Source organism: Astyanax mexicanus, chromosome 23, assembly GCF_023375975.1.
Source record: "Astyanax mexicanus isolate ESR-SI-001 chromosome 23, AstMex3_surface, whole genome shotgun sequence".
NCBI lineage: Eukaryota > Metazoa > Chordata > Actinopteri > Characiformes > Acestrorhamphidae > Astyanax > Astyanax mexicanus.
In genome coordinates, this window is record NC_064430.1 from 13,844,453 (window position 1) to 13,871,853 (window position 27,401).

The 27,401-nt window shown below is 38.9% G+C and overlaps 1 protein-coding gene across 1 annotated transcript in view; it reads right to left on the reverse strand.

Moving 5' to 3' along the window:
- Positions 1-1,714: 1,714 nt before the first annotated feature.
- slc7a10a (solute carrier family 7 member 10a) overlaps positions 1,715-27,401 on the reverse strand; it is a 38,675-nt gene continuing 12,988 nt past the window's right edge. Inside the window, exons 2-11 of the mRNA XM_049471138.1 lie at positions 25,731-25,935; positions 23,923-24,074; positions 10,053-10,178; positions 7,313-7,466; positions 7,040-7,163; positions 6,833-6,936; positions 6,646-6,742; positions 5,706-5,855; positions 4,967-5,144; positions 1,715-4,513 (exon numbers count right to left, since the gene is read on the reverse strand). Coding sequence (XP_049327095.1) covers positions 4,407-4,513; positions 4,967-5,144; positions 5,706-5,855; positions 6,646-6,742; positions 6,833-6,936; positions 7,040-7,163; positions 7,313-7,466; positions 10,053-10,178; positions 23,923-24,074; positions 25,731-25,935 — 1,397 coding nt within the window. The 3' untranslated portion in view covers positions 1,715-4,406. The remainder of the gene's footprint in view (positions 4,514-4,966; positions 5,145-5,705; positions 5,856-6,645; positions 6,743-6,832; positions 6,937-7,039; positions 7,164-7,312; positions 7,467-10,052; positions 10,179-23,922; positions 24,075-25,730; positions 25,936-27,401) is intronic.

The window sequence follows — 27,401 nt, forward strand, 5'->3', positions numbered from 1 at the left end:
GTTACAACATTTAGACCCTGTTTACACCTGGATCAGGATTATATCTGGATAAGGCCAAAATGGCTTTTATAGCTCCCTGTAAAGATCTAAAGATTTAAATTTGTCCATGTCCATATGTGTATGTATGTAAATATACAGCTCTGGAAAAAGATGAGACCATATAAAAATGATAAGTTTTTGATTTGACCAAATTGATGATCACAAGCAATCAATTCAAGCTGAACTGTTTGAATTTCTACACCAGGAGTGGCATACAGTTATCCAAAAGCAGTGTGTAAGACTGGTGGAGGAGAACATGCCAATATGCATAAAAACTGTGCTTAAAAAACAGGGTTATTCCACCAAATATTGATTTCTGAACTCTTAAAATCGAATGTATCTATCTTAAATCTCATCAGGATACGATCCAGATACCAGTGTAACCAGGGTCTCAGATCTCACAGACCTTGCTTATTGGAAAAAAAGTTAAGCGCTAGAGTCTGTTAGCTGAGCTCCTTCAGACAGTATGAGGTCCATTCACACATCAGGTGTCCTTAATACACAATTAAACATGTTTTTTTTTTCAATTGCTTCAATGTCCCCCAACAGAATTAAAAATGTGCATAAACTGTATAGAAAACAAACAAACAAACAGAAACACTAAAATGTAAGTCTGGAAATGGCCATCAATTCATTCATAAGATTAAAATCAGTTAATCATTGTAATATTCTGCTTCAAATAGTGCACAAATGCAGGCATGTTGAACTATTTATATCATAAAAATGTATTATTTTTATATTATTAACATGGCCAACACTGTCAATCAGGTCCTTTGAGGCAGATTTAGTTTATGTATACACTGAACACACACACTCACACACACATGCCATCTGACAAAATTCTTCACTACACACTTCTGATATCTTCAATATAATATTTGACTGACATCCTTTTATAGTAAAAATTACAGTAAACAACTGGATGGATTAAACATATGAACCTTTTTTTACCAGTATTAAACCTACTGTACCCTGTTCCATAATGTTACTGCAAAGTATTTCTAAAATATCTTTAAATATGAATGTGCAGAAATTTCTCAAGTTTCCTTTTATATATATTAATTAGTCTGTCTTTAGAATCAACACTTTGCTTAGAAGCTTAAAATCTAGTGCATCTGCTAAGGTTTGTATCTTTACACATTTATATTACACAGTGAAGATGGTAAAGTATTATTTTGTGCAATAATTTACTTTTTGCTTATTAGTAAGAATTTCTGGAGCACAACTTGTATGGTGTTAGGCATGGCCTAGTTTTGCTTATTTAACTTATATTAGACTCATAAATCTCTTTTATTTGTAAGGTTTCACAAATCAAGGTAAACTTGAAATTGAAAATAGATTTCACACTACCAACATGTTAACTTGTGTATGAATATGCACAATTCAGCCATAACATTAAAAACACTTGACTAATACTGTCAGTCCCTCCTGTGCCACCAAAACAGCTTAAATCTGTTTAGGCACAAGACCTCTTAAGCTACGTTCACATTATACCAGGCTGAAGTGACTCAAATTCGATTTTTTGCTCAATGGGGCTCAGATCTGATTTTTTCATGGTTGTGTAAACGTTCTAAATCCGATTTCTCTGATCCCTGATCCCTGAGCTCATTTAAACCAAACTCACATGTTTCTGATTATAACACACATAGATGCAGTGGAGAAGTCTGTGATAATGTTATTTTTTTTTTTACAAAAAACTTATTTTTCAGACTATAAGTCACACTTAAAATCCTTTAATTTCCAAAAATCTGGTGCACCTTATGTATGAATTCTACCAGTCAGGTTATAAGGAGCAGTAAAGCCACTCTGCTGAAGTACAGTGTTATACAGGAGTTACAGCGAATTTTCTCCAGCACTGAGGCTGCAGCAGTATTAGCATTAGCTGCTAACCACAGCATAAGAACTAAGCGGTGCTAACTGCGTCTGGCACTGCTGCTATTATATACTGTAAATCTAAGCTTACTGTAAATAAACTGAAGTGCTTTACTCACCCAAACAAACAGTTTTCAGGAGAGAAATCTGTGTAGATTAACACCCAGCACTTGTATCTTAAGCCTTCTTGGACCTTTCGTGATATAAACTGACCTCTGCACACTAGGAAACCCCACAAGATCTGCCTGATGTTTTGGCGATCTGCTTTCAACGCAGAATCCACTACTAAATGCCCAAAATGTATATACTACCACTTTTAACCTGATGATCAATGTTATACACCACGGCCCGTTTCCTTTTTTGGGGAAAAAAGGTATTTTAGAAATCGAATGAAAGTTGGCCCGCTGTTAAGCAGGTTTTTATAATGTGAGATTTTAACGTTTGAACGCTAGGTGTCAGAAACGGGCCAAAGAGTCTAAAAGCGGCGAGAGTGCTCAGTTGTAGCGCAGAAAAACGGGCCAAAGAGTCTAAAAGCGGAGAGAGTGCTCAGTTGTAGCGCAGAAAAACAGACCAAAGAGTCTAAAAGCGGCGAGAGTGCTCAGTTGTAGCGCAGACAAACGGGCCAAAGAGTCTAAAAGCGGAGAGAGTGCTCAGTTGTAGCGCAGAAAAACAGACCAAAGAGTCTAAAAGCGGAGAAAGTGCTCAGTTGTAGCAAAGAAAAACAGGCCAAAGAGTCTAAAAGCGGAGAGGGTGCTCAGTTGTAGCACAGACAAACGGGCCAAAGAGTCTAAAAGCGGAGAGGGTGCTCAGTTGTAGGGCAGAAAAACAGACCAAAGAGTCTAAAAGCAGAGAGGATGTGCATTTGAAGCGCAGAAAAACGGGCCAAAGAGTCTAAAAGCGGAGAGAGTGCGCAGTTGTAGCGCAGATAAAGGGCAAAAGAGTTGCCGTAATTAAGGAGTTTAATATTAAGAGACATCACGAAATGAAACATCTATTTGAAAAATCTTAGTTTACACAACACTGTCAAAGATAGATAAAGATAGTAAGTCAAGTAAAATGGTGTGTAAATGAAAGTAATCAGAAAAATGTATTATTTAAAGTGGTATATTTCATTATTTGTTTTATTACAGAGTCTGTGGCCCGTGACTTCAAATATATTTCTCCTTCTGGCCATCAACAAAAAAAGTTTGTACACCCCTGTTATACACTTTTCCAGTCAATGGTTTTAATGTTATGGCTGACTGATACATGTTACAGTATATTTAATATTTTTTTTATAAAAAGGAGTTATAGAAATCTTGGTACAGCATTCACTAGCATTTAATTGCATGGCAAGAGTAAAGGCCTTTTCACACCGCATACGATTTTTAAGGATGTAAAAAACTCACATATAAACACACATATATTAATGATATTAATGATGCCTTTTAGTCTGAACCCATAAGTGACAGACTGCATCAATTTTTAAATCAGAGAGATCAAATCAGTTACATTTTCTGCCGTGTCAGATGCATTAAATCCAAGCTGAGCAGCGTAGATCTGTCGCCGTGTCTGCGGACCAAACAAATGAGCCTGAAGCCGCAGCAGCATTCGAGAAAAGCTTATACTCTGATCAACACACTGACTATAAAACTGCAGAGTTTAAAGAAATTATATTCCAAAACAGAGCTAAACATCTGTATAATGACATACGTAACAAGGCAAAACATCAGATTTGATCTGTTTTTAACATCCAATAAATGTGTAGTCAGTGTGAATCAGCCTTTAGTGTTCTCTGCCAGACAAGCTGGTTTTAAGGACACCTGATATACAGTAAATCTATATGTGCAAACATCATCTGGTATCACCGGCAATTACACTGCATACACTATTAAAAATAAAGGTTCCCAATTGGTCCTTGCTTTGGCGGTTGAGTATGCTCCTCTGGCAAATGTTAAAGGGTACATACAGAACCATGTTGAGTCCTTTGTGTTTAATGTCATAGAAGAACCACTTTTGGCACCTTTATTTTTATAAGTGCAGGAATTGAATACTGAAGAATAAAATCTGCACTATTTCTTCTTCACAATCACACTCACACACATACATACAGACCATGGGAGATTAAGGATCCGCTCATGTTAACGAAGAAAAATGAAACCAAAGAAAAACGATCCTGTAGGCACGAGAGGATACATGCATAGCAATATTTTTTCACAAAACGGATAAACCTCAAGGCAGCAAAGAGAGGAGGTTGGTGCAAACCAGTTCCTTTGAAAGCACAAAGGGTTCCTTTTACGCTTTCTGACAGAGGAGGAGGAGAAAGAGTGGGATAATAAACCAACAAAATGCACCTCCTCTGCCAGGGCTTCACTCGAGCGCTTGGATAAAACTGGAACCTAGAGCACTGTTGAGGAAGCCACCTCCTCAACTGCAGAAAACACTTAACGGAAGATTAAAAAAACAAAATCAAAGAAATAAAAGGATGGGAAAATATTCCCTGGAACATTTGATGCTCAGAGCTCCGACTTCTCCGTTTTCTCTGTGAGAGGTTCTGTCTCAGAAGGGTCATCCTGAGGGAACACCACGTAACACACCTTCTGACCCACATACGTCACATACTCTGAAAACAAAACCACACACAGAAAATTCAGAGGGGTGAGAAAAGCCAGGTTGAATTATCATACCTAACCCTAACACTAGCATGGATAAAGAGATTTTTTTAAACTTAAGTTGATGCCATTCGACATTCAAATAAAGGAAGACTATATATAACTATATATGAGACTTTTATATTTACTATACCATGTATTTCTTACTATAAGTCACACTTAAAATCCTTTAATTTTCCCAAAATTGGCAGTGCGCCTTTTATTCTATTGCAGAGACTAGAAACTTGCCAGTTCAATCCTCAGTACTGCCAGGAACTGGAGGGTTGGGGTAGTGAGCACTAAGGTTAATTACTAATGCAAATATGTACGTTCACTACTTCTAAAGTGTTCATCTATCATGTTTATAAAATCAGATAGAAAGATACATTTTCAGGTGTGGTCTAGCTCCTATACTGCTCACTCACCCACTGCGCTGTAAATCCAACGTGGCTTCTCTGACCAATGAACTCCAATGAAGTAGATAGGCACTCCTGTGAGCATGATGACGAGGCCCATCCCGCACACCACAGGCTCAGAGTACAGACTGAACCCCAGCAACACTGCCCAAAATATCAGGTAACTGATAGGAACTAGTAAATTCACCTAGGAAAACAAAAAAGAGAGATTATGTTGGAGAGGAATCCTTTAAAAGTCAATTAGTATTTTGTCCCATGACTTTTGTCATGGTCCATGGAAACTGAAGAACACTGTCGGTCATGATCTTTCCCACCCACTGCACTGTCTACTGAGGGTGGTAATGCCTTTTGTGACATATTGCAGCACATGTAGCACATGCCTTCTCTGACACATGTGAAGCCAATCACCACCTTTTTTTAAACATTGCCGAGTAGCATCACAACGCGTTTGGAGGAAAGCACAGCGACTCGGTTTTGATATTTCAGCTCACAGATGCCTTGTGCTGATTGAAAACACCCTAGGAGTGATGAGGGGAAAAAGCACCACATACCCACCGAGAGAGAACAAGACCAATTATGCCCTCTCAGGGCTCCGGCAGCTGATGGCAAGCTGCATAGCCGAGATTCTAACCATATCCCATTGAACCATATCCCGTCCATTGAGGCAGTGCCTTAGTCAGCTGTACCACCCGGAGCCCACCCTTCTGTTGGTCTTAAATAAATAAAGCCAGCAGCCAGTCAGTTTTACCTTAATGGGTCTGACGAGTTTGGGTTTCTTCCAGCGGTAGTACAGCAGCCCAGCGATGGTGACTCCGTATGAGAGGTAGTTTATAAAAGACACATAGTTGATCAGGTTATGAGTCTCACCAATACAGAGGATCACTATGGTCGCAGTACACTAAGAGAAAGAAAGACAAAAGATGATTACTTAAAGGAAAATTAAAAAGTCATTGACAGACATAACAGGTCAACTTATTTTGTGCACATCTTCATCTTGTGGACATACATTTTCTGTGTATCCGTCTAGTGTTAAGTATGTAAAAAAAAACTTAAGTGTAATGTTAGTTGTGTTTCTGAGCACATCCTCTTTTAATTTCCACTACAGAATCATGTCTTACTTTAATGCAGTGCTGCCTGAGGGCCTGAAGATCACCAGCATCTAAATTATTGACCAACTGCATTGTACCTTGCACAAAAGGATTCTTCTACATTCTCAGAATCTTTTGATTATGTTATGTAGTGTATAAGGTGTGATATCCATGTCTTCAGAATTTTATGTTGAATAACAGTTTCTGAAATTCTATCACAATATTTAGATACGATTTTTTAGCAGATTGGTAAATATCTGTCAATCTTTGCTACTCTTTAAACATATTTTTTTGATATATGTTGCAGCCATTAAATCCTACATGAGTAACTGTTTTGTATGAAATAGTAAAATGTCTCACTTTCACCTTTAGATTAGGATACAATTATTAGCCTACATTTTATTTTACAGATAATCAGTAATCATAAGGTAAAGATGTATAGAAAATGTATTAGATTTCACTTTTTAAGTAATCCTACAATCTTGCAGTTAAAGAAGGCAGTTTTTAGGGAATGTTACTGAACCAAACTACTTATGATCCAGCTGACACCAACTGTTCATTCTGAACAAAATAATCAAAAATGGTGGACGTGTTTCTTACACAGACAAGAAGAGCTGGGATGGGGGTGCAGTTCTTCAGATGGATCATAGCCAGAAGGTAGGGCAGATGGCCCTCTCTCGCTCCAGAGAAACACAACCTGAAGAGCAGAGAAGATCACTTAAAAATCAGATCCAAAACACCACAATTACAACAGGCTTTCTAGGAATAATCTAGAGTGTATCTTTACCTGGATGAAGTGAACAAGTAGCCGTTAATCCCTCCGAAAGTGGACAGAGCCACAGAGATGGGCATCACCCAGGAAAACATCCCCAACAACTTCTGACCAAACGTCTGGAAGTCAACACAGCCAACATAAATCTGTTTGCTCAGTTACTGATCTGGTGAAATAAAATCAACTTATCCAGTTAAATGACTGGGATCTGAGGTTACTCACCACGGCAACAGCGTTGGATGCAAGCAGTTCCTCAGGGGACATGGAGGAGAAGTAGGCGATGTTGGTGAGTGTGTAGACTAAGGTGACCAGAGGAATGGAGATGTAGATTGCACGTGGCAGATTCCTAAAAACACACATATAGAACAGTTCAGTTACTAATGTGGTCATCTCCTTGTTCTACTTTTTTTAACAGTGTAAAAGGTGGATAATCATAAAGTCTATATAGTCTGTAATTATGGAATTAAACAGTGCTCTTATAGATGTGCATCTCACTTGCGTGGCTCCACCACCTCCTCTGTGACGTAGTTGAGGAAGTTCCAGCCGCTGAAGGCGAAGGAGGCCTGAAGGAAGGCCAGGGCTATCTGCCCTACAGACGGATCCCGAATAAACTCAAATGCTGTCTGTGGTTCCAGAGCATCATAGTGACCTACAGAGGAACAGACAGTGGGAAACAGAGGTTTTTAAACTGTGGAGATTATGACATCCATTTATAGTACATATTTATCATTATACAAAAGTGCAGAAAACACGGAGAATGATTGTGGTTCCCAGTTTAAAGCAGTTGCTCTGGTAGTCCAGGAGGTTTCTATGGTGCTGCTAGTGGATTATATTGTAATCCAGGTGGTTAATATAATGTAGCTAGGTCTTTGGTATAGTGTTGCTATGGTGTTAATAAGTAGTAGCTATGTTATCCATGTGGTTGATTCGACATACATAGGTCTTTGGTCTGGTGTTGCTATGGTGTTATTAAATGGCCATTATTTTATTCAGGTGGTTAGTATGACGTAGACAGTTTCTTTGGTATGGTGTTGCTATGGTGTTAATAAGTAGTAGCTATGTTATCCGATGTAGATAGGTCTTTGGTATGGGGTTGCTATAGTGTTAATAAGTAGTTGCTATATAATCAGGTGGGTGATAAGACATAGCTAGGTATTTGGTAGAGTGTTACTATGGTGTTATTCAGGTGTTTGATATGAGGTAGAAAGGTTTTTGTAATGGTGTTGTGACTAAATGGCCACTATTTGATTCAGGTGGTTGATATGACGTAGTTATGTCTTTGGTATGATGTTGCTATGGTGTTTGATATGCTAAGTGGTTGATATGTAATCCAGGTGGTTGATATGACATTCCAAAGTATGTGGTATTGTGTTACTATGGTACTACTAAAAAGCTGCTATGTTTAAACTGGTGATTGATATTACATAACTAGGTCTTTGAAATAATGTTGCTAAGTTACCTAGGTGGTTGAAATTTCATAACTAGGCCTTTGGTATAGTGTCGCTATGGTGTTACTAAATGGCTGCTGTGTTATTCAGGTGGTTGATATGATGTTGCTAGCTGGTTGGAGGGCGGATGGTATGGTTTTGCTAAGCGGTTGCTATGGTATACAAGTTGGTTGCTCTGGTGTTGCTAAGAGGTCAGTAGATGGTTGTTATGTTGTTGCCAAGAGCTGGTTGTACACTAGATGGTTTGCTAGGCAGCAGCTATAGTATTCAAAGTGATTGCTTGACATCTCAGGTGGTTGCTCAGGGGTTGTCCCGTCATTGTAGGCCCGTTACATCTTTTAAAGAACTTAAAATTACTGTTTACCTGGCTGTGCAATGTTTCTGCTAATCACTCATGATCACACTTTTTCTAGTGATATAGAAAACAATAGCTTTCTCAGTTTCTGTCCCTTAAGATGTTTTGGTCTTAATGGATCGTCTTTTACTCATTAACTTGCAGACTTGCTCTGCACTTCTTTCCTTTCTTATATTAACTCACATTCTTAAAATCATTTGCCTGCTGATTTGATTTTTTTAGTTGCTTGTATAAATATTAAAATAATTAAGCAGGCGTATTCACCTAGTCATTAAACATTTAAGGACATAAATCTCCACTACTCTTAACCGCCCTTTAATAATAACTCACCTTTAATAATCAAACCCTGCTCTAACTATGTTTGGTTTATATAATACAGTGTGCTAAGGCCAGTCCAGTCACCCCAACAGTCATTTTTTAATGGTGTGTTTCGAGCCTTGAACTCAATTTGAGACAAATCATCCAGCTGAGCATGCAAACCTTTCAGAGCCTTGTTTTATTCTCTCTCTCTTTCTCTCTCTCTCTCCATCTCTCGCTTTCTCTCGTTTGCTCAATTCTTTTCCCTGTCATTTTGGGGAATGACCCAAAAACAGGGATACAAAATGCAGTGACTTGGAATAAAATATAAATACAGAAACACCAACAACCATCGCTGCAAAACATCACACATATAGATGTTAATAAATAAACCCGAGTAAAACTGTCTCTACTGACTGGGTAATGCAGGACTGATTTATTGTTGGTTTAATTGATCTGATTATTTTGAAAGCTTTTCTCAGTATAAAGGCTGAGCGCGCATAAACGGGGTTGATTACAGACTTTAAAAGATTAGAAAAACAATTGATTTCTAATTTATTAGTCAAATGACTTTTATCCACACCAAAAATATTGATATATGTTGCTGTGTTTTACAATATTTCAACTATGTAATTACCGGTATAGTGACAGGCCTATTTCAGTAGGACCACAATATTTTTTTCAATACTGTCTAGATTTTCAAAGCACAGTATTGATTTTATTATTAGTGTTATATTTTATTATTAGTATTATTAGTGATAAGACAAAACAGGCAAAACAGGTAAACTCTGTTATTAGACTCCACTCTTCTGATTGGATAAAAAGTTAAAAACATTGAATCTTTACATATTTAATAAATATGATCTGTGCTTTTTAATCTATAATATTTTGTTTTTCTAACAATTGATTTAAACTATTGTAATAAATCACTTTGCTTACAGTATTGCATAAAGTCTTAAAACTAACAGATTATCTTTTATCCTGTCTTTAAGCAGTACACATCATCCTGTGGACACTAGCACTTAATAAAGAGTGACTGAGTTCAGTGAGTGTTCAGTCTGTCAGATATCTAAAGTTCAGCTATAGAAGATATGAGAGATAAGCTCAGCTCCTTGGTTAATACACAAGCACATACCTTTGCAAATTTGGACCAAGCCCACTACTATAATGAGAACTAGGGCAAGCAGTTTGCCGATGGTGAAGAAATCCTGAATGCGTGTGGCCCAACGTACACTGGAGCAGTTCACCCACGTCAGCAGCACTGAGAAAGAGGAGGGGGCAGAAACAGAGGGGTCATCCATTAGTATACATGCACAGCTTCAAAATACAAACCCATACACAAACACATATACACAGGACTGTGTTAACCAGTGCACATAAGATCTTATTTTATTATATACTGTATATGCAGTAGCAATTATGTAGTAGTAGTTGATTGACAGCTTCTAGCAATTATGGCATCCTGCAAGCATGGATTTTTCCCCGTTCTTGTAAATGAAGTGTTCTTTTAAAAATACATTTAGCCATAAACAACTGCTTTTTCTAATCATATCTGAACAACTTCATGTTTCCTTATAAAACAATAAATCATAAATAATCTTGGATAAATATTAATTTCCCCCAAACGTGCTGTAATACTACTCGGCAAAGATGCATCAGCAGCAGTTTGAAAAGAGGTTGTGGCTGAAAGTTGTTTTGTGTGCTTGTCTTTACCCTCCTGATGTTGTGGCATCACTAGTGATGGGGGGGATATACAGCTGAGTAGCTGCTGAATGGGTGGGACAATCGGCCTACCTAAAGTGGGAATAATTTATATTGTGTTGTTGTAGTTGAAGCATCCTTAAGTGCTGTGATATAATATTCAAATTCAATTTAATTAAATTCAAGTAAGTGTATAAATAGTTTATTGGAAGTCATTTTGACCATTTTATTGGCCAGTTTATGAGAACTATGAATACACAATAAACTGTTTGGCTGTTTATATCTAAAATAATAATAATTTTCTTAGCATAAGCCTAAGCTCAACCTCAACAACCAAAAGAAATACACTGACATTTTAAAAGTTGGGGTGTAGCAGTGCTGGCCAGCATTCTTATGGCAAGGCAATACAAATGATCTAAATTGGAGTGAGACCTGATAATGGGTAACAGATGGATGGGACATTCCACTTCTGAAGTTGTGCAGGCATTTAACATAACTTGACCCACAGAGCCCATGTGTACTGGGAATACACCAAAGAGTGCATTACCCTCCACAGTTCATTACCACCCATTTCATTTTGAAATCAAGGGACCAGAGTCTGGAGGAAGAGTGGAGAGGCACACTCTGCTGACAACTTTTATGGAGATGCGGATTTTATTTTCCAGCAGGACTTGGCACACTGCCCACACAGCCAAAAGTACCAAATGGCCTTATCTAATATTCTAATTTTCTGAGACACTGGCTATAAGCCATAATCATCAACAAGAAAAGAAATAAACACTTAAAATAGATCACTCTGTGTGTAACACATCTATATAATATACAGACATTTTTTTTGAGATGCACCAGTATATCCCACAGGTGAGTGTCTTCAATAAGACATACAAAAGTACAACTTCACTAAGCCAAAAGTTTGCTTACTTTGCTGTTTTTGTTAGATCACCCCAATTTAGCTCTGTTTTTCCAATGAAATGAGAACATTGTTCTAAAAACGTATGAAACACACACAATAAGCCCTTTCTGGATGTCAGGATCAGGCTTTCATGTGCTATAACAAATCAAATCTGTACTTTAAATGCATACCTCCAACGTGTTCACACTCCACAAATGGACTGAGGCCTCAAACCCCAAGGATAACTACACACACAGAGAGTTTACAGAAAGACTATAAATAAACTGAAGCCTTTTACTGCATTCTGAAGAGATCCTTGTAATTACAGAGAGGCTCTGTGTACAGTTGAGTACAGTCGAGAGCTGCCCTTTCTCTCTCTATCTCTATGTCTCGCTCTCACTCATGCACTCTCAGCCACTTTATTGGCCTTGTTAGTGTAGAGCCACAAAAGCTAGTCACATGTTTGGAGGGGGCACGTCATGTCGTGATACAGTAATGGGAGCAACGTGGCTCAGCTGGGCCACGTGGTTCAGATTTCAGAGAGCATGGCTTGGGGAAAATCATAGTCATATGTGCTCCGCATGCTGAAGCGTGTGTGTGCAGGCTTGTTTTACTACATGGAAAGTGGCACTACTGCACTTTTCCCTCATGTGAAAGTACTGTTAGCAATTATTAACACCACAATGTCCAACAAAAATCAGTTTACTGGTTTACATAGACTGGAAAAAAATTATTTACTAGCTTAACTTAACTCAGTCAAGTCATAATTTTGCTCTGACTCTGTAAATCTATCAACTTAACTGAGTCAAAGCAAGAGGATAACTTGAATCAGTTAAGTGTATTCAACTTAACTGAGTTTTGTTCACACAGCAATAGTTTATTTCAGTTTTTTTTCAAGTATTTTGGGCTTAAGACATTTAGTTTATTTAAGAAAAATATATATATTGGTATTCTTAACATGTTTAGCATATTTTTAAAGAACTGCCAATACTGACAACATAATACTGCAGCAGCACAAGAGTGAACACTGTAAATAGTGAACTCTGTAGCTCCAAGCCAACATAATATGACATTTAGAAACACAGAGTAATGGTAACTTACTCTTACAGCCTACAACACTGAGGCCTGACAATCAACACATATACCACTAAAGCGCGTCTAGAATAAGGTAGCTTTGGGCAACATAAAACACAAAGATGGTAAGTAAGGAAGAGGCCACACCCAATATGCAAATATATGGTGCCAGGAGCCTATGGGAAAGCTGTGTGAACCAACACTGTAGAAAGAGCATTGACATGTGTACTAGAGTAAAAGTTGGTTAAAAAATTTTCTGGTTGAAGTTCTCTAAACTCATTTTAGAGTTTACTTGCCAAAAAGTTCACTCAACTTGATAATATTTGTTCTCCTGACTAAAACACAAAATTATGTTTTAGAGCATTGGCGTAAGAACCGGGGGGGATGGGTGGGACATGTCCCACCCAATATTAGAAACAGGTGGATATGTCCCCCCCCAAAAATGAAATAGTTTCGCTCAGCTCAGTCGTACTGTTAATGAAGAGACCGACCGCTAAGCGCTGGGAAACCAATCACGGTGCGTTTCAGGGAGAAAGTCCCGCCTTTCAGAATAAACAGCCAATCAGCTCGCTGGTCTTGCGAGAAGAGTTAGCGTGCTGCTGGAGGAGAAGCCCCTCCCCCTCGCTGTGAGATTTAGAAGCGGTGTCCAGCATCAGCTGGTGTTGAAGTAAATCTGGATATACGGCGATTTTTCTAAGAGGTAACGGAGCTAACCATGTGACCTGTGTTGAGATTATTTCTGATAGCTGGTTAAAAAGACTCCTCTCCAAATCAAAACACACAGATTAAACCCACCGTGTGATTAATAAACTGCAGCTGTGTTAGTCAGTTATCTTAACTTTGGAATTAGCTAGACAGGGAGTCAAGGCTTAAAAAAAAAAAAATAAATGTTATGTTCAGCTTGCCCTGATATGCCTGATCAGCTAATCACTATTTCATTTTCAAATTGTGTTTATTCATTTAGGATTGCAGGACTTATTGTAAGCTATAGTAAACTAAAAAAATAGTTAGCTAGAAGCCAGATGTAGTGGATAGCCAGAATTTAGTACAATACTTTATGTTGGTAGTTTAAAGCAGTTTATTAACCCTGATCTCTGCCCTAAAATTGTGTTGTATCCACCAGATCCAACTGATTAGCTAATAAACAGTCCTTTACTGCGTTTACCTGTTAAAACCCATTAGCCCCCTATTGAGCATAAATCATTATGTATGTCAGCAGTGTATTAGACACATCATACCTCCACTTACTTTATTAAGTGACTTTAAAGCAGAGTAGGCAGTGGGGATATGCAGTAGAATGTGTAGGAACAGGGTTGAGAAACACTGCTCTAACCTGACTTCTGTTTATTTGTAGTTCACAGTAAGACTAAATCCTGAGTAAATAGAGGGATTCCAGGCGAATCCAAATGTTTTTTTCTTTAGTCTAATATTTATATTAACTTCTGTCAAAAATCTCTATGAAACGTAAAGTTACATTCTTTTTTCAAAAAAGGACACCATCATAAGAAGTGCTTTCAGTAGAAACAATTAAAAGCGCACGATAACTGATCAGTTTTTGTCATATATGTATATAATTGAGACATTTCACGCATATTTGTTTAAATGTTATTTGGAGTAACATGGCGATTGTAAAGTCACCTTTACTTGGATGTAACTAATAATAAACAGAGTACAGAAAAAAGGGATTATTTGTGATTAAAAGTAATTCCTTAAATGTTGTTCTAAGAAACTATGTGGGCTTTGGTGCATATTAGCAAATGTGTCCCCCCCAATATCAAACCCGCTCCTACGCCCTTGTTTTAGAGTATAGTGGTTTACCTACATACTTTTCTTAGAATTTGTAGCAGAATGTCTGCTTTTTGCTAAAATAGCTTGTCAATTTCGGGTATTGAGTTTTAGGCCTAATCCCATTTCTAATTTGTATCCCTACCCCTTGTTTTTGAGTGTAACCCTTACCCTTGGAACAGAGTTGCAAGAGGAAGGGTAAAAGCCTCACCCTAAGAATTGGGACAACCCTTTTCTGTGCCTGTAGGTGACCCTGCCTGACTGATGTTATAGTAGTGAATCGCTAAAATTCAGCAACCTAGCAAAGGTAAAAGATGCAAAGGTGGTGCAGCAATTAATTGCTATTGTTTATTCCTTGATTCATCTGTGATGGGGAGCTGAAATTAGCTTTTATTTTATTCTACTGTTCTGCTCCACATTAAATGATGCCTTACAAGAAAGCAGAACTCTCTATTGCAACATTTAAGGTGGAACTAGAAGTTTAGCTACATTATATTATCATCCATCCACACCTTCCTCCATCTATCATCCATTCATCCAGCCATCCATCAATCCATGTGTAAATGATCTGAACATTTAAATCAGGTAAGATCAATGCCTCAATCTCTTTTATCCAGGATCCCACTGTTTCACAACCAAATGTCGGCATATTTTCACCCAGAGAGGCGAAACAAAGCGTGAGCTAAATAAAGCCCATCAGCTGGTTCCTGTCTGGGCACTGGACATGCTGCATGCATACTCTATTTAGATGTGTGGGGGTCTACATGGTGTGTATGTGTGTGTGTGTGTGTGTATGTGTGTCTGGGTGAGTGGCTCATTTCTCCTGCATCCTGTCTCGTTTCACAACAGCTCCGGTGGAGATCCGGTGCGTGGAGCTCCGGAGGTCCGTCTCCAGGGCCGGTTGGCGTCGTGGACGCAGCAATGCAACAGGGGACACTGGGCAAAGGGGAGACGGGTTCCCCATCTCATCCATCACCGCCTGAAGCTGCCCGCCCACCCACACACCACACACACACCCACAAACTCTTCAGCGCACACTCACTTAATGTACACACACACACATCGGGTATCTGTCAGACCCCCCAAAACAAACAGCTTCCGATTGAACTCAATAGTACGGGCGTCCGCCAGATTTTCAGCAACACACACACACACACACACACACACACACAATGTTGACGGGCAATGCTCTGTGCAGACTGAAATTGCCATGTTGATTGATTAAGTTTCTTAATTTACACTCAGTAACACTGACCTGTGGATACTAGACTTATACAATGCCTTAAAGCCTTAAAAAATATTGAAAAATTAAAAGGGATTTGCGTATTCCTCTAAGATTCTAAGATTCTAATACTCTAAGATTTTAGTGCAACACACGCTGCCTTCCAGATGACAGCCATGCAATTTTTAACAAGACAATGCAAAACAACACGTCGCACACATTACAACGACATGACTGTCAAGGAAGAAGTGAGTACAAATTCCAAATATAAATACTGTCAATTGGAGCATTTATTTGAAGAAAATTAGAAAAGATGCAGAGCTTTCGCACCTCAAATAATGCAAAGAAAATAAGTTCATATTCATAAAGTTTTAAGAGTTCAGAAATCAATATTTGGTGGAAAAACCCTGGTTTTAATCCCAGTTTTCATGCATCTTGGCATGTCCTCCTCCACCAGTCTTACACACTACTTTTGGATAACTTTATGCCTTTACTCCTGGAGCACAAATTTAACCAGCTCAGCTTGGTTTAATGGCTTGTGATCCTACATCTTCCTTTTGATTATATTCCAGAGGTTTTTATTTTGGTAAAAATCAAAGAAACTCATAATTTTAAGAGATCTTATTTTTGCCAGAGCTGTATATATAAGAGAAATACCTAATAGAATAGTCAAATATTCACACCGGACCATCAAATCTGACTAGACTGAAAGTCAAATTATGAGTAATGTACTACAGTTTCTACAATTTACAGTGTTTTCTTGAGGCAGTGTCATGCAAACTTTTCCTGTGTCCAATGCACCCAAACTGTGAGTTACAGTGCAATGCACACATAATAATATAAAGAGGAAACATCTAGGCTGTAGCTGCAGGTAGTTTAGTGTAGATAGAATAATTCTGAGATGTAGTGTAGTCGGCTCCTACGCTAAAACATCTGCCAGGTGCTTGGATAACTTCTTGCTTCCTTCTTTCAGACTTGACTTCATTTCCCTCAGAGTTGTATCACTAAGCGGAAGTTGTCAAGTGCAGCCAAACAGTGTCAAATGAACACAAAGCTAATGGGAGGAGAATTTCAATGAAGTTCCAACTGCTCTGTTTTTCCTGCCAGGCTATTAGCACTCAGGCCAAAAGCAGAGAGGGTTTTCCCTATGCAGCTAATTGACCCATAAAACCAACAAAAAGACCCTCAAAATACAAAGGTGGAAAAGAAAAGACCTGAAACCCTCTGTGGTCTGGGCCTGGAATATGCAGCACCTACAAGGGCCTGGCCGTGGCCTTCATGGCAACAGTACCGCAAAACGACCAATGAAGTTTAATCCTCTGAAGCACAGTGGTCACTATAGTAAATTTCTAATTTCTTATATTGCAATTGCATTTAAAGCAGAAATAGTTGCTTTTTCAGCCACATTTGAATGTTTTCTGGTGACATTTAAAAATGTATCACACAGAAAGTGATGTAAGATGTAGTTTTTTTTTTCTGCAAAGCTGGGTCTGGTCTTGCTTACACTGATATCTATTATTGGAATTCAAGTAACAAAAAATTCATCAGCCTGCTATCGTTACTGAATAAAAAAAAAAACACACACAAAAGTGATAGCCAACACCACTTAATGCACAGTGTGTACTGTGTAAGTTAATGGTTTGTAGTTTCATATCAGTAAATCTGATATTTTTATTCTCTGTGTATGACTGAAAGGGTAAAAATCAGGCATGTATAAAGTACTAGAGATCCAGACTTGAGTCTTTAGTACTCTAGTACTCTGTCAAAAAAGTAACTTGAGTAAAAGCTGAAGTGTTCTTTAAGCACCACACCTAAGCAGAAGTACTAAAGTATGCAACATTTTTGGTACTTAAGTATTGCAAGTAGTCTAGTGCATAACATTTTCTATTCAAGTACTGAAAGTAAAAGTACTGGTATTGCGTTGTGTAGTTACTACAGAAAGTCAAAAGGTTTTAATATCATATTATTTATATTATTTTAGATGTTCAGGCTAAAGAACACTCACAATAGCACAGAAATATAGATAATAAAGTACATGTACATGTAGTCGTAACTGGTAACGAGTAACGAGGCAGCACGTAAACAATTGTATTAGAGTAAAAATACTATTATTAGGCACAATATCAATGATTGTCTATTTTCTGGTCTATTTTCAAACAAAGGGCACACCGGATTATAAGGCACATTAAAGGCAACACTAGTAAGGAACAAGGGTGTCGCCATGTTTCCCTTTTAATTCAGCAGGTCTTGAAAAAAAAAACATTTTCTTTTAAAGTCAAGCGAGAGCTGGATGTTAATCTACACAGATTTCTCTCCTGAAAACTGTTTATTTGGGTGAATAAAGTGCTTTCTTTTATTTACAGTAAGCTACAATAAGGCTAACCGCTAATGCTAATGCTGGACCAGCAGTGCTAGACAAAGTGAGAAAAATATGGTACTGTATTCTTCCTTTGAACATTTCTTGGTATGAACTTCACTTGATTGTTATGGTCTGCCTTTTGTGTTTGCAGACTAGTTTATTTTAAATTTTATATAAACACTGTGTAACAGTACATGTATTAAGACTTGACTAAACACATTAGTACAAATATTGATAACAGCTGTGCTGACCGAGATAACACTAGAAATGATGGAGAAGAGGGCGTCATCATACACAAAGAGAGCAAGCCAAACGTACTAAGACTCCTCGGTGATCCTCGAATCATAATAGCAGCACCTTAGTCTGCTGGGCTATAAAGAGCTAAAAACAAAAATGACTTTTCACACTGAAAATTCCTCATATCCAGGTAGAATCAAAGTTCAGTTCAGAGATACAAAAGCTATTTTGCCAAATTTAAACAGTCTGACTAACAGCTTAAATAAAGCATTCAAGGGCGCTGTCGGTCAGAGCTGGAGTGTTTGTGTAAGTGTGTTATGTCTTCAGATAGAGCCTTGTGCTTGTGTTTTCCCAGTAATGCTGTATCTGTGCACATGTGTTTCTCTCACAGGGCCTAGTCTTTATCTCCTGGGCTTCAAACACAGGTGTCAGAGGACAAGGTGTTCTTACAGCTCTGCAGAGTGTGTTTGTTTGTGTGTGCCTTGGTGTGGGTGTGTGTGTACTGCCACATGCAATGTGTATTTTACTACATAGTATTTCTGATGTCTTCTTTCTTTTTCTCTCTCTTTTACCTGAGCTCAGAAAAGCTTCCAGCTCTCTAACAATGTAAGTAAAATTCTATAACCTGTAACTCCACCAAGCCATAAAGAGACTGTATGGAAAATACAAATAAAAATGTGTTTGTCCTTCAATGTTGTTTTACGTTTCTTATTCAAGACAGTACAAGCTCAAGATGTGTCAGGCTCAATATATGTTTTTTTCTGCTCGACATTACATGGCCATTACAGCAACAAACCTGGGTCTGCACTGCACAATGAGATAGGAAGCACCATGCCCTGCTGCCCATCCTGCCCCTCACACAAACAGGCTACATTTAATCAGAGTTTCTGGACATTCATAGCAAAGGTCACCTCATTTGACACAAGTTTAACAATCTTTATTTGAAAATACATCTCTAGTCATCTTTTAGTAATCTTTTTTGGAAGATGACAGAGGTCTGTAAAAAAGAATGGATGTATATTAATACAATAAATTAAAGTTAAGTAGATTAGACATAAAATATACTGTTTTTATGCTGTCTGTAATAAAGTAAAGTCAAAATAAACTTGTAACGTTTAATAAATGCATTTGTATATTATTTGCATTGTTTAGATTGTCCCAACGTTTTCTGATTTGGGGTTGTAATGGTTTCCATATGTTTTTTTCTGATTTGGAGTTGTAATGTTTTCTGTATATTTATCTGATTTGGGGTTGTATATTTTCTGTATGTTTTTTCTGATTTGGGGTTGTATATTTTCTGTATGTTTTTTTTCTGATTTGGGGTTGTATATTTTCTGGATGTTTTTTTTCTAATTTGGGGTTGTATATTTTCTGTGTTTTTTTCTGATTTGGGGTTGTATATTTTCTGTATGTTTTTTCTGATTTGGGGTTGTATATTTTCTGTATGTTTTTTTTCTAATTTGGGGTTGTATATTTTCTGTGTTTTTTTCTGATTTGGGGTTGTATATTTTCTGTATGTTTTTTTTCAAATGATTAAGAAACTTGAACATTCATCGGCATGACTGAGGCCTGTATGGCAGGTCTGCAGGAGAGATTTTGGTGCGCTGGTTCTTCTGTTAATCGCTGATTTTCTGTGTTTTGTGTGTTTGGTATTTCATGTTTTGGAATTCTGGTTGTCTTTAGATGCAGCTGTGTGTCCGGGCCATCTCGGGTAGTGGGAATCGCATGTGTGTGTGCGTGTGTGTGTGTGTGTGAGAGAGAGAGACTGCGCAATCAAAGTCCAGCAGGCTGACCTTGTGACATTCATTCAGAACATTCAGCAGGGGAGGGCAAGTCTGTGTCACTCTCTCTCTCTCTCTCTCTTTCTCTCTCCCTTTTACACAGACACACACACACACACACTTTCTAACACACAAATATAAACACACAGACAGTCACATAGTGCAGAACAGGAAAAGTTCCAACGCAAACAGCAGAACAGTCTCTTAAGCAGCCATCACTCAGATTCACACAGGTTCACAGAGAAAGTGCTGATGGGAGAAGAACGCAGCTTAGACTTAGAGTAGCTTCTCTGCTCTATAGGGCTTATTGTTTCTTACTGTGCCAAACAGTGGGCAGTAAGTGAGATGTTTAGAAACTGTGGGTAAAACTGTTGGCTTAGTCAACAATCAGCTCAACTGAACTGTTAAATTCTAAACATCTTGATCATAATTTGTTTTTTCGGCATTAATGGTTAAATTTTTGGTTGTATTGTCTGTTTTCACCAGGGTCTTTCTGTGTAGATTGGTGTATCCTGCCTTCTGCCCAACGACTGAAGTCCGGCTCCCCCAGACTTAAACAAATTTGGAAAACGTTAAACGTCGATTTACCGTTCTGCACAGCGCTGACCCCTGAAATCAACCAGCATTTCAGCATTCTTCCGCCGTCCTTTCCTCTCTGTCTGAGCTTTAAGTGCTGCAGACACTCCGCAGTGCTTATTAAAAGATCATATTTCATTCCCTTCCTTTCAGCTTTGTCAGCGGATCTCGGTTGGGATTGGCTGAATTCGGCGCCATTCACGCCGCTCAGCCTCCATAACCTAGCACATTAAATTACCCCGGCGACAGCCCAGCCCCAAAAACAATGCACAATGCGGCGGAACAAAGCCTGGCACCATTATAGAGTCTGACACTTCACCGTGTGAGGGTCAGGTGCTCAAACGCCATCGCGGCCACACCAACCTTCTGCTTTGCTTCTCAATAGATCTCAACTGGAAATACACCAAACCTGACAGCCTGAACTCAACCATAAGCCCCCTCTTATGGGCCCAATTAGGGCTACTACATATTGCACTGATAATGCACAATGAACAACAATGAACAAACAATACATCATGCAGCCCTGCTGTGCATTCATCAGATTTACACCTGCACACTTTATGTGATAAGTATCATTAGTATTTGATAAGATTTTAAACACATGGAATTTACGCTCTATACACAAGTGTGTCTCCAGTTTTGGTTGTACTATCAGTTTGGGTACTGTGTTGGTTAAGAATGTATTTTGGATAGAGGCATGCATTAACACTGCTATAGCATGACCCTGTTTTAACCTTATTTTAAACTGTATTTTTCACACTATAAGGCAAGCTTAAAATCCTTTAATTTTCCCAAAAAATCGACAGTGGTTCTTATAATCCGGTATGCCTTTATGTATGAATTCTACCAGTCAGGTTGTAAGGAGCATTAAAGTCACTCCGCTAAAGTACAGCGTTATAAAGGAGTTTCAGTGAAGTTTCTCCAGCACCAAGGCTGGAGCATTAGTAGCATTAGTTGCTAACCGCAGTGCTAGCTCTTTCGTCATCCAGTGGTTGGTATATCAGACTGTAGTCTGCGTGTTTACCATGTTAAAACAAGCTATGTGGGACGAACCACTAGCTGATAGCCCTGTGGCTCACCAGAACACTCAGGGCTTCTCATTAAAGTGCCGTCGGACACATTTAAAACATATACAAATCTAATCATTCAAACCACTTCAGGAGGTGGTCTAAGACTCATTTGAGCCATATATTATTGCAGTGTAAACACATTCAACAATCAATCAAGCATAGATTCATGAGGAGGTGTAAACAGTCCATGTAGCTTAAAAGTGTATCAGACCACCTCATTCCTGAAGCGGTATAAATGATCAGATTTGTATCTGTTTTAATTGTGCCTTGGATGTACTTATACATGCATTGTTATTTGGCTTGGCCTTATCTAGACATAACTCTTATACTCCAGATGGATGAAGCCATAAAGTGTAAACAGGGTCTAAAGGCTCAACACTTTCACTTTCAGACGGCGCAAATAATGTTGATTGTCTCATAGCAACCCTGTCTGGGTTAAAGGTCTTTATCAGTTTATCAGTGTGTAACTGAACAATAAGACCTTAGCAACTTTGACAAGTACCAGACAACTGAGACAGGTCAGAGCTTCCCTGTAACAGTGATACAACTGTAAGTTGGGTCAAGGGTCAAACTACCAACCTTCAATATTCAAGGTGTTTGTCACCCCAAAACTTATTTCTACTTGATTGCAACAAAGGCTATCACATCTGGATAAATGATGACTATGCAAGACCAGATTGTGCAGTATCGTCCTGATGCTAGACACTGTACTTTGACATCAACTGTGGTGCGACTTGCTCTTAAGCATGGTAGGAGGGCCTAACCTGGCTATTTTGCCAGTTGTTTTAAATGTTCTCCACTTGTACATGATTTTCCAGACAGTGGAAAAAGAGCTGATTTTATAATTGTCCTGAGATCGTTTAACAGCTCTTCCCAGACTGATCTGCATCAGGGAGCTGAAGGCCATGGTGATCCACCCAATTCAACAATCATGAGCAAACCCAAATTAATATATTTTCAATAAAACAGGCTTCTTCAAAATCCTCCAAATCATGTTCTAATCATTTGCATATGCGGTTGTGTTGCACCTGATGTTAGACAATTTCAGGTATATATATCCTGTATTTTTCACACTATAAGGCACACTTAAAATCCTGTAGTTTTCCCCAAAATCTGGTGAATTCTATCAGTCAGGAGCAGTAAAGTCACTTCACTGAAGTGCAGAGTTAGAAAGGAGTTTCAGTAAAATTTCTACAGCACCAAGGCTGGAGCAGTATTAGCATTAACACCATGGCTTGCCGGAACAATCAGGGTTCCTCAGTGTAACGCTGTTGGGCTGCATTTACAAGCATTTACACCTGCTAAGCACGGCTAGCGCTGCTGCTAACCACGCTGTTGAAAATACTGGAAATCTAAGCTTACTGTAAATAAACTAAAGCACTTTACTCACCTAAATAAACAGTTTTCAGGAGGGAAATCTGTGTAGATTAACATCCAGCACTCGTTTGACTTTGAAACTAAAAGTTTTTTTAAGAATTACAGTTTTGTTTACTAACGTGCCCCAACCCACCCTGGGTTGCGAGAACTGCTGATTTAGAAGGGAAACATGGCGACACCTCTATTCCTTACTATTGTTGCTTAAAATGCACCTTATGTATAAATTATGTATAAAAATAGACAAGAAAATGGATGTTCATTGATAGTGCGCCTTATTTTACGCTGTGCCTTGTAGTGCGATAAATATGGTATTTAAAGACATTTATTTTGTTGTATGAGTTCAGCTATATTACTTCCCTCTTTTAATATTGTTCAAATAAAGATCTAATGTCCGCACATTTAAATATGTTAAAAGCAAAGGTTTCACACTGTGTGTACATATTGTACAAAACAACAATTTTGTTAATAAAGGTTTTATAGGTTAGAAATTTGATGTACAGCAGTCAATGGAAAATCAGTGCACTAAAATACAGATATACAGACAGAAAGGGGAAGTTTTTAGAGTACCCTCTCTCTCCTCCCTGATTCTGTCAGTCACTCTCTGGTGCCTGATGATATGCTTTGGATTCCACTACCAAAAATAGAGTCGGATGCTACTGGTCAGCTCTGCCAGTCATACTCTCAGAACTGGCCCATGTACAAACAGCCACACACCCCCTACACACCTTCTCATATGCTCTGGCCATTAGTCCAGAACATACAGGTCTAAACCAGCTGAGTCACGAGGCTCCTCAAAAAACACTCCTTCACTGGGTTAATCCCAGCAGCTCCATAAATATTACAGCACTGACATGTGTCCTGCTGAGTGTACCACTGCCCACACACACACACACAGTGGGGCTGTTGGGTTGCCAGTGTGTGTCATACTCACAGATGCAGATGGTGGAGAGTAGGCGGGTGGCGATGTAGGGAGGCAGGCAGTTGGGGAATGCAGGCTGTAGAACATAATTTGAGAAGGTGAGGGCGATCACAGCCAGTGTGGTGGGGTACATGATCCATACTGCACTCCAAAGCAACAAGAACCTGTAGACGGAAAACATATATACAGTACCAGTCAAAAGTTTGGACAACCCTTCTCATTAAATATTTGTATTTATTTTCTACATTGTAGATAAATATTAATGACATGAAAACAATTAAGACACACATATGGAATTATAAAGAAAACAAAAATTCCCTGACTTAAACCTGATCAACTGAGATTGGTGATTTGGCATGAGCTGGCAGTCAGGAAGCACAGAGATACACAGATACAGGGAGTGAATGAAATCAAAAGTACCTTTATTTAGAAAAAAAAATGCGCTCCACCACACCCAAACAATCTCAAAACAACATAAGGACAGCCCAGTGGGACTCTAGTAAGTTCTACCTCACCGTCAGCGTCTCTCTGCAGTGAATGCTGAGGCTAAGTCTTTATGCCGGTCCCTGCTGGCTGCTCAATCAGTCCAGTGCAGGCCAGCTGGGACAGCCAGGGGCTGTGCGCCACGCCGAGGGGCAGACCCACGGTTAACCCACCTTCGCATGCAAAGAGTTGGGCCCCATAGTCAATTAATTGTCTGATTAATTTCTTAGTAAAATTAGTACAAACCTCAGGCATGGGTGTTCCAAAGCTATGCAATGCTAAGTATTTTAAAACCTTGTATTTAAGAGTTCTTTCTTAAAATTATGAATGTTTCTTTAAAAAAGTCTAAATATGGCCCATTTTATAACTTGAACTTACATACAGTTTTTCCTCAGTAACAATAGGTCACTAATTTGCTTTTCCAAAAAAAAAAATCCTTTTACATAATTGAAGTACTGGAGATTATTAACTGATGTGCATTATTTAAGTGAAATAATGCAATGCAACACAATGTTTTCTATCCGGTGCACTATAAAGTTTTACTTATAGCACAAATTTGAATGCCCACCAGCCAAATTTGAAAGAATAAATATAACAAGAGGTAAGAAAAACACGTCTATTTTCATTAAACTCCTATGGTTCAATGCTTGCTTAATAAATACATAATGTAAGCTAATAATTTATTAGGAATGTTTACAAGGGATGAATCCTTTATTATGAACCTTTTGAAGCTGCTTTAACATAGAATGCTGAAAATTTGCGGCTGCGCTTTTATAAACAGTGTTTTCAATGGTATATGCAGCACAGATGTAGTAAATGGAGTCGCACAGCTGCGAGCCGCGATTGCTGCACATACTGCACGTGTAAACAGCATGAAGCAGCAGAGACAGCCTTTATTCATAGCTGAATATTATCTTATATCATCTAATTTATATTAGATTAATGTGCACCTTATCAGTTTAAAATGTACTTAAAAAGCAGTATATTTGTATATTGTGTCAGATCAAGACCAGATCATACTCTCACCACAAGCAAACTGCTCCAGGTGGCGGTGCAGATTACGGAGGAACTTGGGGTCAAGCTTGGTGGCGAAATTAATTGCGTTTAAAAAATAATAATGCAATGATTTCAAATTAATTGTATGCTTTAATGCTTACAGTCCTAGTTATTTCATGACTCCACTAAGGGTCTACATTTTATGGATCAAGTGTTTTTTTTTTGTTGTGATTATCATGATGACCCAGTCATATAGAAATATTCTAAAATCACTGTAAGATAACTTCTGTGACTCTCTGCACAAAATAACGAATATATAAAGAGAAAACTCAAAAACCTACCCCACCAATCCTCCGAAGATTTCAGTCACATAAGAGTAATCTCCTCCTGATTTGGGGATGGTGACGCCCAGTTCAGCGTAGCACAGAGAACCCAGAGCGCAGATCCCTCCGCCGAGAACCCACACGATGAGTGAGAAGCCCACACTGCCGGCATGTTCCAGAACCCCCTTTGGCGAGATGAAGATACCTGAACCAATGATGTTACCTGTAGAAAACAAGACGTAATTTAAAAACAATGCATTCAACAGTGAATAACTAAGCTGTATTTGTTTTTAGTCATTTCTCCTCTGGGTTATTTTAAATAACATCTAAAAGTCTTGAGTGGCCTAAAGCATCATTGAATTTACTGTAATATTTTTTTTATTGTGTGACATTTCTCAAAGGGCAAATGAAGCAAATTTATCATTCTCCTTCTTTAAAGCTTGTTCTCCATCTTCTTGTCTTTTTAACAGGAGTTATTTGGTCCCTCTGTGCTGCTGGTTACACATAATGATCTGATTAAAACCCGTGTTTAAAGTTATGATGTTGATGTTCCTGTTTTTTCTTTCAGAAGGACAAAGATCTGATCCTTGTTTTATTGAACAGGCCGGCTCTCTCCAGCTGTCTAAATGTTTGTGTCACCAAACAGGTCAGTTTAGATTAAAAAAAACCTAAATTTAATCTTTTTACAGGGCCTGGTGACTCAGTAGCGTTTTGTTTAGTGTTTAGGCACAGCGTTGCTACTGTTGAGTTCAAATGGTAGATTACTTTTTATTTATGATAAAATGGTATGGATCATTGATACTACTCCTCTCTATTTCTCTCTCTCTGATCAGCACAACGCACCAACAAAGACAAGGTTGTGGAAGGTTGTGAAGAAAATGTTGCTCTCAGGCTTCATCTTCTCCTCTCGGGAGCTTTTTTTTCCTCGCGCGCTGTGTGAATTACCTGCTGCAGCAGTTTGTACTCGACTAAGTGTTTTGCCCTCGAGTTTTGAAAGGAGCCGGAGGAGGGCGGAGAAAGAAGGACGGCAGGAGAGTTAGCTAACTGGCTATGCTAACATCCAAACAGCCCGTTCTCCGGCGTAACCCGCTCCGTCTGCCCGGGTTTAATGCCCGGAGTGACCCGCTGTGTCTGCTCGGTCTCTCGCCTGGAGCGATCGCTCGCCGGCTCTGTCTGCTCGGGTTGGTGCCTAGAGCAACCGGCTCTCTGGGCGAACAGCAGGCGAGAGCCCGGGTAGACAGAGTGGGTCGCTCCGGGCAGTAAACTCCGACGTGCCGGAGAGCGGGTTGTTTGGATGTTAGCATAGCCAGTTAGCTAACTCTTCTGCCGTTTATCTTTCCCCGCCCTTCTTTGGCTCGTGGAGGTAGGCGGTCCGTCACAAACCCTTGAGATATCAGCCAATAGCGTTCGCTGAGGTAGGCGACCCCGGTCCCACCCACAAATTGTCAAAACCACCCCTTTCAAAACTCGAGCGCAAACTGCTGCTGCAGGTAATTTACACAGCGCACAAGGGAAAAAAGCACCCGAGAGGAGAAAAATTAAGCTTGAGAGCAACTTTTCTACAGCGCGCACACCATTCTCTTTTTTTTTGCTCGCTAGTTTCACATTTGTGCTCACGAGAAGTTAATTTACCCACGCAAAATATTAAAACGCGCAGGTTAATTTTTTTCACCTGGTATCTTTGAGCCC